Source organism: Hippocampus guttulatus, chromosome 9, assembly GCF_054856545.1.
Source record: "Hippocampus guttulatus isolate MCC_2025c chromosome 9, RoL_Hgut_1.0, whole genome shotgun sequence".
NCBI lineage: Eukaryota > Metazoa > Chordata > Actinopteri > Syngnathiformes > Syngnathidae > Hippocampus > Hippocampus guttulatus.
Window position 1 is genome coordinate 11,980,046 of NC_141269.1, and position 9,491 is coordinate 11,989,536.

General features: G+C 41.7%; 1 protein-coding gene across 1 annotated transcript; it reads left to right on the forward strand.

Moving 5' to 3' along the window:
- The first annotated feature begins 746 nt into the window (after nucleotides 1-746).
- On the forward strand, nucleotides 747-9,485 carry LOC147200342 (von Willebrand factor A domain-containing protein 7-like). The gene is made up of 18 exons (XM_086119941.1): nucleotides 747-849; nucleotides 1,024-1,243; nucleotides 1,330-1,537; nucleotides 1,963-2,048; nucleotides 2,139-2,232; nucleotides 3,188-3,316; nucleotides 3,531-3,717; nucleotides 3,821-3,990; nucleotides 4,091-4,203; nucleotides 4,415-4,531; nucleotides 5,041-5,217; nucleotides 5,297-5,432; nucleotides 5,546-5,698; nucleotides 5,779-5,871; nucleotides 5,992-6,101; nucleotides 6,419-6,583; nucleotides 6,919-7,242; nucleotides 7,863-9,485. Exons 2-18 carry the CDS (start codon nucleotides 1,043-1,045, stop codon nucleotides 8,295-8,297), a joined length of 2,898 nt encoding a protein of 965 aa, XP_085976067.1. The 5' UTR covers nucleotides 747-849; nucleotides 1,024-1,042; the 3' UTR covers nucleotides 8,298-9,485.
- Nucleotides 9,486-9,491: the final 6 nt, after the last annotated feature.

Below are 9,491 nucleotides of genomic sequence, written 5' to 3' on the forward strand. Positions count from 1 at the left end.
CATTTGACACTGACATGAACACAACGTAGCCAATCAAACACAATGTAGCCATGATTGAAGAGCAATGAAGTAGCATTGTATAAACGTGTGTTCCCCAGACGGCAGGAAGTATTTACTAAAGCAAGGGGGGGGGGGGGGGGGGGGGTTCTTGCCGACATCGCCATTTTACAACGCACACATCTCAGGTCCTCTTCAGAAACACTCGACAACCATTGGTGCATACCTGGAATCGTCTGCTCGTCTTTGTGTTTGTGAGATCATGTGTAATCACGTGAGAATTGTGTTGCAGAGGACTGGGTTGTAGACAAGTGGTGCCACAGAATGTTCAAGTGTGAGGTGTTCTGTGTTGAGATTACTGGCGCAGACAACACACACACAATATGGCCAAAACTATGCATGTCGGATTTTCTATCCTGATGTGCAGTTTGTCACAGGTAAAAAAATAATAATAATAAAAATAAATCATTCTAGGTTTGAAAAATGGTGATGTGTATACCAGACTTACGATAGATTGGACTTTATTTTTTTTTTTAAACAAATGCTAAATGGATGTACTTGGGACACTTACAAAAATATATATGTTAAAACAAGACACGTGAGGGTGTGGGCAAGTTGTTTACATTTCAAATCATTCAAGCAGCCTATAAGTCAACGACAAGCACACACTCAAACACACCAGTGCACCCATTCAAACACACACACACACACACATAGTCCAGCGACTCGCAGATAACACAAGACCCACATTACACAATCTACTTGTGTTGATCCTTCAAACTGGAATGCACCCATTGGGCGACGGAAGCCGTCCCAACCCCCAAACATTTTTGTCAACAAGAACTTATTAAGGTGAGGCTGATCATTTTATTGCTTTCTTTTTTTTTCTCTTCCTTCGGTAAAGTCAATATTCCCGAATTCTTCTGATTATTGGTTACACCATCACATTGTTCTAGCAACTGATCGTTTTACAACACACTGAAAGGACGGATGTTGGTTTGACAGAACATTTCCATTGTGATTTAGGTTTCTCCGTGTCACCATAATGAGCAACAATTGGTCAGTCTCGCTGCTGGTGTCTGTGGTCCTTGTCCTCACAGACCTAACTCAAAGCTTCCAACCACTCTTTGTGTCTGATGGAAATTCCACTTCTCACCGCGACATTACCCAAAGGGCAATACTCCGAAAGACTGCCGAGGTCTGTCGAGACATTGCTGTAGCAGAGGGAAGGGACTTCATTCTGACTGTAAGAATCGGGGCACATTTGTCTAGTTTTATACAATCTCTTTTTTAAACTCCACAAAGAACTTTCAACTTTTTTCTTGTCTTTAGGTTGATAACAGTCTAACAGTTGACCAAGTACAAGAGGCATGTTCGTTTACAGACAATTCCATCTCGCTTCTGTCCAGTGTCTTGTTCCATATTTCCATTGCCAATATGTACTTCAGCAATGCCAATGTGGATTTAGCGTCTATGCTGAGTGACGAGCATCATTTTGATGGTGAGATGTTCCAGAAAGGGAGAGACCTAATAACAAAAGGTACACAAAACCATCTGCTTGAGTTGATGATCCACCTGCGCTGATTTCCTTTCTATTCGGTATGCATTCTACATGTAATACAAATATATGTTAAAACAGAGTATACACAACCATGTCTCGTAACACATAGAGTGTTGTTTTTGGAGTACCGGTAATTGCTTTACTATATGTCTGCTTCATGTCTGTTCCTGGTGATGCTTTTTCTGCTTATATACTAGAATACTATTCAATTCATAACGTTATTGGTACTGGAAGGTACACCTTTAAAAAATGACACCAGAAAGAAGGAGCGACTAGGCTAGACAAAGTGTCGTCGTATAACAGGGTTGTGTGGATCCACCTACATTGTGTTTGTGTTTTTTTATTTTTGGTTTTCTAGACTGAGCTCATTTGCGCATTGTCTCACTGTTGTACCGTGAGTGCAGGTGTTTCTGCTGTGAAGGCCAGTGTAAAAATGGAGAACTTCATTACAGGGCGCTGGACTCTTGGACGTGTATGTCACACTCTGCAAGTGAGTTTCAGGACTAGTGTAGTTTAGGAGCTGTGATGTAATCCATGAAACACATATGGATGTATGAGTTACGATGCTGTTTATTAACAGGACTTCTACAGCCACAGTAACTGGGTGGAGTTGGGAAACACGTCTCCTTACAATGCCCTGATCAAACCTGACCAAACCATTGAGAATGTTGCAGGTGAGATTCTGTTGTTTACATTTACAAGATGCTTTCCATAGCAGCTAGTGCTTTGTTCGAATGTCCGAGTATATGCTTCAGTGAAATACCACAAACGGTGTCTGTCACCTAATCATCCATACATCATTGTGAGGTGAGGTATGACTACCCTAGGATGGTTTGTTTTTAAACCGGTCCTGATACAATGAGGCTCTTGAAGCGCACTTGGGGGATCCAAAACTCAGTACATACTTTAGGTGTGTCACAGAGGGCTCATGAATGGAGATTTTCAAGTACATTGAGTGAATTGACTTAATCGTGTTCAGGATCTTTAGCCCATTGACAAATATTTGCATATCTGCATTTTGGCCTCAAACATTGCGAAGAGCATATACTGAAGTCACCTGAAAAACGGAAATTGCAGTGCCTGGGAATTGACGTATGGCATCAAAGGAACTTGCTTCCCAATTCCTGTTTCTACTGAGCCATTCTGCCGCCAACAAAATGTTCTAGGAATGTTTCATAAAAGTATTCAGGTCTAAAAGCTTCAGGTCTTCAGCCCGCCCAAATCCAATCTTCAAGAAATCTGCTACATCAAATTAATTAACCCAACCTTTGGTGAAAGTCCCAATTTGCTTAAAATCCACAACTCCCTAGTGGGCTAGGAAAACCACCCAGCAGTATTTAGTACAGTATATACATTAATAACAAAATTGTTGGCTTGTCCATTTTCAATCAGTAGTGGACATATATCGCATTCTACATATCCTGCTTTTGCTGTGTTTTTCACAGTTGGGAATATTTTTGGTTTGAGTTCTTTCAATTCTATTAAATCTATGAGACCCATCCCAAGATCTCCAGCCTAATCTACAGCACTACCTCTAGACACATTGTTCCTCCCAAAATTGTGTAGAACTTTGTCTTTTAAACTCTGGTTATTTATTGTTGTTGTTTTTTTAACTCAATTTTCTTGTAGGACCAAATATTTCAACCTGTAGAAACTGTACTGGAGAGAGCTGCGACAATAACATTTTGCCCGACATACTGCAGCAAGGGCTTCTTACTTCTGGCTACTTCAACCTCATATCCTCGGAAAAACCAGATGGTAACTTTGTGAGAACTTATTTGTTGCTGTATGAATGATTTGCTGATTTAAAAGAGCATTTTGACGAACTACTTGGATAGCTAGCTTTGCTCAACCTTGAAGAAAACCTAAAAAATATATCAGACCATGGTCAAATCATTCATGTAGTGCTATTGTAATCAGCAATCATCCAAGTGAGTGGTACACAATCCAATGTTTTTCTTTGTGCTTCAAGGTAAATGCAGCCATGGTGGTTCTTTTGACCAAACGAGTAAACGTGACCCAGTTGGGGGCATCAATAAAGACCAAAATGGGTCCAGCCATGGTTCACTACACCATGAAGCAGCTGATTTGGCCGTAAATGCCACTGTGGAGCTTCTGGAGGACATCAGATCAGCTATAGGAGACAAGAACTTTCTTCGGTACACGACAAGCACACTTTTTTTACTTTGCATTCTTGGTTCCAAAGTCTAACTGGTGATGAAGACATGCAGTGAATAAATATTGTCTCTTAAATACTTCCAGATTGATGGGCCTCTCCCAGTCCTCTGTACTGTGTTTTGTCATCGACACAACTGGCAGCATGAGTGATGACATAGCTGAAGCAAAAAGAGTTTCCTTTAACATCATTGACAGTAAGCGGGGAACCCTACAGGAGCCTTCAGCCTACATATTGGTTCCTTTCAATGATCCAGGTAGTCAGAAAGCAATCACTAAAAGTGTTATCATGCTTCCAACCTTTCTATGGGGTCAGGTTGTAGGTTGTAGTGAAAAATGAACTGTTACTTCCTGCAGGATTTGGACCTCTGCTAATAACGACTGATGCAGACAAATTCAAAGAAAGCATCAATGAGCTGACGGCCAGCGGAGGCGGAGATGTCCCAGAGCTTTGCTTGTCTGGACTTCAGGTGTTTGCAGCACAGTGAACCCTTTCTCAAAAAATACAATTTCTAATTTAGACACTAATTCGCTACATCCGAATTACACCACTAGACTTTGCTGTCTCTGTTTTGGGGAATTCAAGAGAACAGAATGGTGTTATATCACATAGAAATTCATGTGCCTTAAGTGCAACAGAGACAACGGATACAGCTTGACTAGTCTGTTTTTGGCTGACAGCTTGCCCTGACTGCTGCTCCACCCTCATCCGAGATATTCGTTTTCACTGATGCTCCAGCAAAAGATGCTGACTTGAAAAGCACCATCACTGCCCTTATAGAGAGCACCAAGTCGGAGGTGAGTCACCTACCCATCCATCCATCCATTATCTAAGCCGCTTATCCTTACGAGGGTCGCGGCTGTGCTGGAGTTCCGCCAGCTGACTTAGGGCAGTCGGCGGCGTACACCATGAAGTAGTTTCCAGCCAATCGCAGGGCTTACATCCTCAAATATCAAAACACAGCAAGGTCTGAGTTACATTAGAGCCAATGACAACTTAGTGCCCAAAACAATTATTGCCACTAAAAGGAATAACTGGGTTTCTTCGAACAAGGTACTGCCTTATGCCATGTTTATTTGTGCCTTTCCAAGATGATCAGGAGTAGTCGTTGCATTTAAATATGCAACAAACCAAAGGGGAAAAAAGTGTTTCATCTCAATTGAGCTTGGACACTAAAAGTTTAGAACCTTATACAATGCTCCGTTTATTACACAAACCACCAGTCTGTTTGGTGGACAGAAATTTTTAAAATGTCTGTAAATATGACATTCTTGATGGGTATTTTGTTGCTCTCTTGAATTTTCAGGTCACTTTCATGTTGACAGATGTCTTGACCAGTCGACGCAAGAGAGCACTGAATCAAGCTGACGCTCAACTGTACCGTGACCTTGCCCGAGCCTCTGGCGGTCAGGCTATTGAGGTCAGCAAGTCAGACCTTGTTCAAGCTACAAGTGTTATCGAGGATTCCTTACAGAGTGCAGTGGTAAGTGAAAAACAGAGGAGGAAAACAAGTAAAGAAAAGTACAATATTGTTTGAAAATTCTGTACACTGTCTTTTTCAGGTAACTGTCTTTCAAATCATGATGAACCCTGGAAAGCCTGATAATTTTACATTTACTATTGATAGTTCACTGCGAAACATTACAATCTACATCACAGGAACGCCGTCTCTCTCCTTTAATCTGACCAGCTCTGCGGGTATTATAGTTTTTCTAGTCCATTTTTTCTTTTTACTACATACCAGCCCCTCTAAAAACAAAAGGCACTGACTGTTTATTAATATCAAACATCTTTTTACTTCACTTTACAAGGTGTATCTCAGACCTCCAGTGAGTCCAGTGGCCCTCTTGCGTCTTTGAGCTTGGCAGGTAACCTACGACGACTGATGCTCAACAATGACAATGAAACAGGGCTTTGGGAAATCAGCATAGACTCCAATGACCCCTACTCGGTAAAGGTCGCAGGTCAGTCGTAAATTATTATTAAGAGGGGAAGATCAATTGTCTTTTATAAATGTTTTGACCATTGTGAATGTTGATGCTAGGTCAAAGCTCAATGAACTTCATCTACAATCTTGTGGAAGCACATGAAGGAGTCCATGCAGACTTCTTTCTAAAGGAGGGACGTCCTCTTTCGGGTGATATATCCATCGCACTCTTTCCCCTCTTAGTTATCAATCATCAATGTCTCCGGTCTTTTGTTCATGTCCCAAGATGTGTAAACAATGACATGTGTCTTTCTTGTGTTAAATGTTCAGGCGGTAATGCCACCCTCTTGGTCACAGTGGCAGGGAGTGACAGTGTTAAGATTCCAGAGGTCACGTTGTATGACAGCTCAGGGGCAATGGAGATCACCGGGGCCTTGCAGGCATGTTGGATAACATTCTTAAACACAAATAACTCAATCCTTTGATCACAATGCGAATATGCCACAGCTAATCATTTTAACACTAAATACATGATATTCCTCAAAAACTTTCACTGAATGGCTGGAAAGTGAAATCAGTATCTGAATATTTGCTGACAGGAGACCGCTGGGAAATGTTCTTTTTTTTTGTTGTTTTTGTTTGGTAGGACAGTGTGCCAAAATAAGAGTCCCCATTTGTTTGATACAGATTTCACTAATGAGTTCAGGTGGATATTTGCTATGCTTTTACGACGTTGGTTTTGTTCTTTTCTCTACAGTCATTAGGAGGTTCTAACTTTCTGGTGACGTTTAATGAGATCCCAGCGGGTGAGTTTGTGGTTCGGTTGAGAGGAGAAGAGAGCAGCTCATCATCAAGATCAACTCCAAGCAGTTTCCAGAGGCAGGGCTCCACTCAGATTAAGACTTCAAGCATCTCAGTGACTGTGAGCTCAATCACTCTCGGGCATTCATCGCTGTTGTCAAGGCTCCTAATGATTTTAATAACTGCATCAGTTTCCTATGTATACCTGCAGACACCAGGTTCTTTGGTCTGTTTTAAACAAACTCTAGTTCGTTTTCTCTCTCTGAATTTCAAAATGTTTATGGTCGATTCAGTGTTCATGAAGCTGAACTGATCTAAACTGTAGCTGAGTAAGTGAACCGAGCCTACCTCTTGGTACTAAAGGCCCAACCATCTGATAAAGTGCAGCTGACTTAATTTGCTGTCACCGATACAAAACTGTGAACGCACTTTAAATGGCTGTGCCCCTTTTTTTAGGCTCAAGCCAACAGCACCAACATCGAACCAGGTTCCACTGTCTCAATCCCTTTTATGGTCTCCACAACAACCAGTGGAGTCGTTAACGAGACCGCCACTGGGACATTCATAGTGCGTGCTACCAACGACCGCAGCTTTGACTCCACATCGCCCGGTTCTGTCACCATAGAAACAGACAGTGAAGGGAAAGCCAACGGCACCGTGACCCTAACCGCTCCTGACAGCGTGGCATCGGGAACCGACGTAACGCTTACGATTGAGGCGGAAGATGCAGCTACGACTGATATCAACTATATCGTCCTTAGATTTTCAGTTGCTCCTGAGGTAAGGGAAACGTTCTCAAACGGGTCAAGGATCCTGATTGACATTAATATGGCTCATGGGGTTTTCATGAATACCGTATTTTCCGCACTAAAAGGCGCACCTAAAAGCCTTCCATTTTCTTAAAAGCTCACAGCGCCTTAAAATCCGTTGCGCCCTTTGTATGGTCTTTACAGTAATACGTCAACCCCAAAATGGCTCCTTGCTAGAGACATGCTTACAACGCGGAGTTCAAACTTAAGGCGTTCGTTTTCGCAGTTGAACACGGAAATAGAGCAGCGGCAAGAGAGTTCAATGTTAACGAGTCAATGTTATAACTTGCTGTTGGTTAAATGAACTGTGTCGCTGCTTTATTAAATACGTTTTTCTGACATTTGATCATCGCTATATTAATCGCGGTTTAGTGTAGTGTCGTGTTCTGTTGGCATTTCCTTGAGCGTAGCTCCATCTAGTGGAGTGGATGCATTGTAGATTGCGTCTTATAACGCGGTGCGTCCAATATTTGAAAAAAATTACAAAATAGGCCATTCACATAATCCAGTGCGCCTTTTAGTGTGGAAAATACGGTATTGCATATATGCTGTGCAATTAGCAATTATAATTTCTTGACTGTCTGCCTTCAGGTGACCGATGTTAACAGACCAGTGTGCCAAGAGGTCAGTACATCCACCAACTGCTCAACTTCATCGCTCTGTGACTCCTCCCAGTGGATATTTGTGGCCAACTTGACAGACGGTATCAATGGGACGGGTATAGAAAGAGTCACCATCCGTAAAGGGTCCGGCACCCTCAACACGACCACAGTTGTGGGGCCAGGGGGCGAGAACATTACTGTGGCCTCATACCAGGCCTCCTGCTGTGCAGACAGAGTGGAGCTGACTGTTGTGGACAATGTGGGAAATGTTGGCATTTGCGTGGGCCAGGTGAGACAGTCCACCACAGTTGCGGCTGTGACTGCAGCTCATGTGACTCCTAACACCACGTCCACCGTAGGGGATAGTCTGAGCACAACACTTTGGGTCTGGACCACTGTTGTGGCACTCACACTTTGGAAATGAAAGAGATGCATGGAAGTATATTGATTGTAGTCCATTATTCAGATACTTTGATTGACAAGCTGTAACAAAATCGAATGATATTATTCTATTGGTGTTTGGATGTGAACGGTAATCATAATTTAGTTTTATGAGATTTATCTACTCAAAACATGTTTATTGCACACAATAGCATAATGAATTGTATAGCATAATATATTTTTATGAATGTTATTGAATTTCTGTATGGGATTACAGCAGTCCACTCTCACTTAAAAACCATTGGTTGAAAAAAAAAACGATATGTGGAAATAATGCTCAGTTTTGTAAGTTTAATAGTGTGGTAGCAGTTTGCAGTGATGTGAAACTGAGCATGAAAAATATAAATAAATCATAAACTCAGTTTTGACTGCTGATGTAGTTTGGATTATGAAATAGTTGCACTGAGAAAATCATAGGTTCATCAAATTGTATCCACAGATGCGGTGGAGAAAACGTCTATTTACTGAATGTAGAAATATAGGTGTAGTCAAGTCAAACATTTTTATTGTATATTTTAGTTTGCTGCCTAAATCATATTGCACAAATGCAAGATTCATGCTTTGTTTCGACTAGTGGGGGTGGGTAGAACACATTATTTTAAGGAACATTTTTCAGGGGCGATCTCCACTCTGCAACCCAGTTATAAAAGTTGATTTAAACTTACTCCTGCTCCGACCATGTCAAAGTGGCAACATAGAGTCAACCGCTGGTATTTTGGTGAATTTGATTGCAGGGCAGGCAGACAGATACTGTGAGCTCAGTGCGGCTCCACTTCAGGACTGAAATTGCCTACCCCTAGGATAGAAGGACCGATGGACAGACAGGGAGTTATTGTAGCTCATGTCTAATCTGTTTAATTCAAGGATAATACTGACTGTAATATAGCCTCAACATTGCAATACATCTTCTACAGTCGCAGACACTGCAATATTAAGATCATACACAGTCATTCGGAGGTTATAACTTCTCTGTGACATTCGCTGAGCCTCCCAGGGGTGATTTTGTTGTTTGACTGTGGGCCAAAATTTCTCCACAGCGATGTGAAAGACTCGTCATCAATTTTCACAAATGCTTGATTTCAGTTGCTTCACAACCCATAATTAGGTCCAGTGGCAATTACATTTTCCTGCAGGTACAGATATGTTTGTGTTTTTCTTTTGTGCTTTAATAAACTGG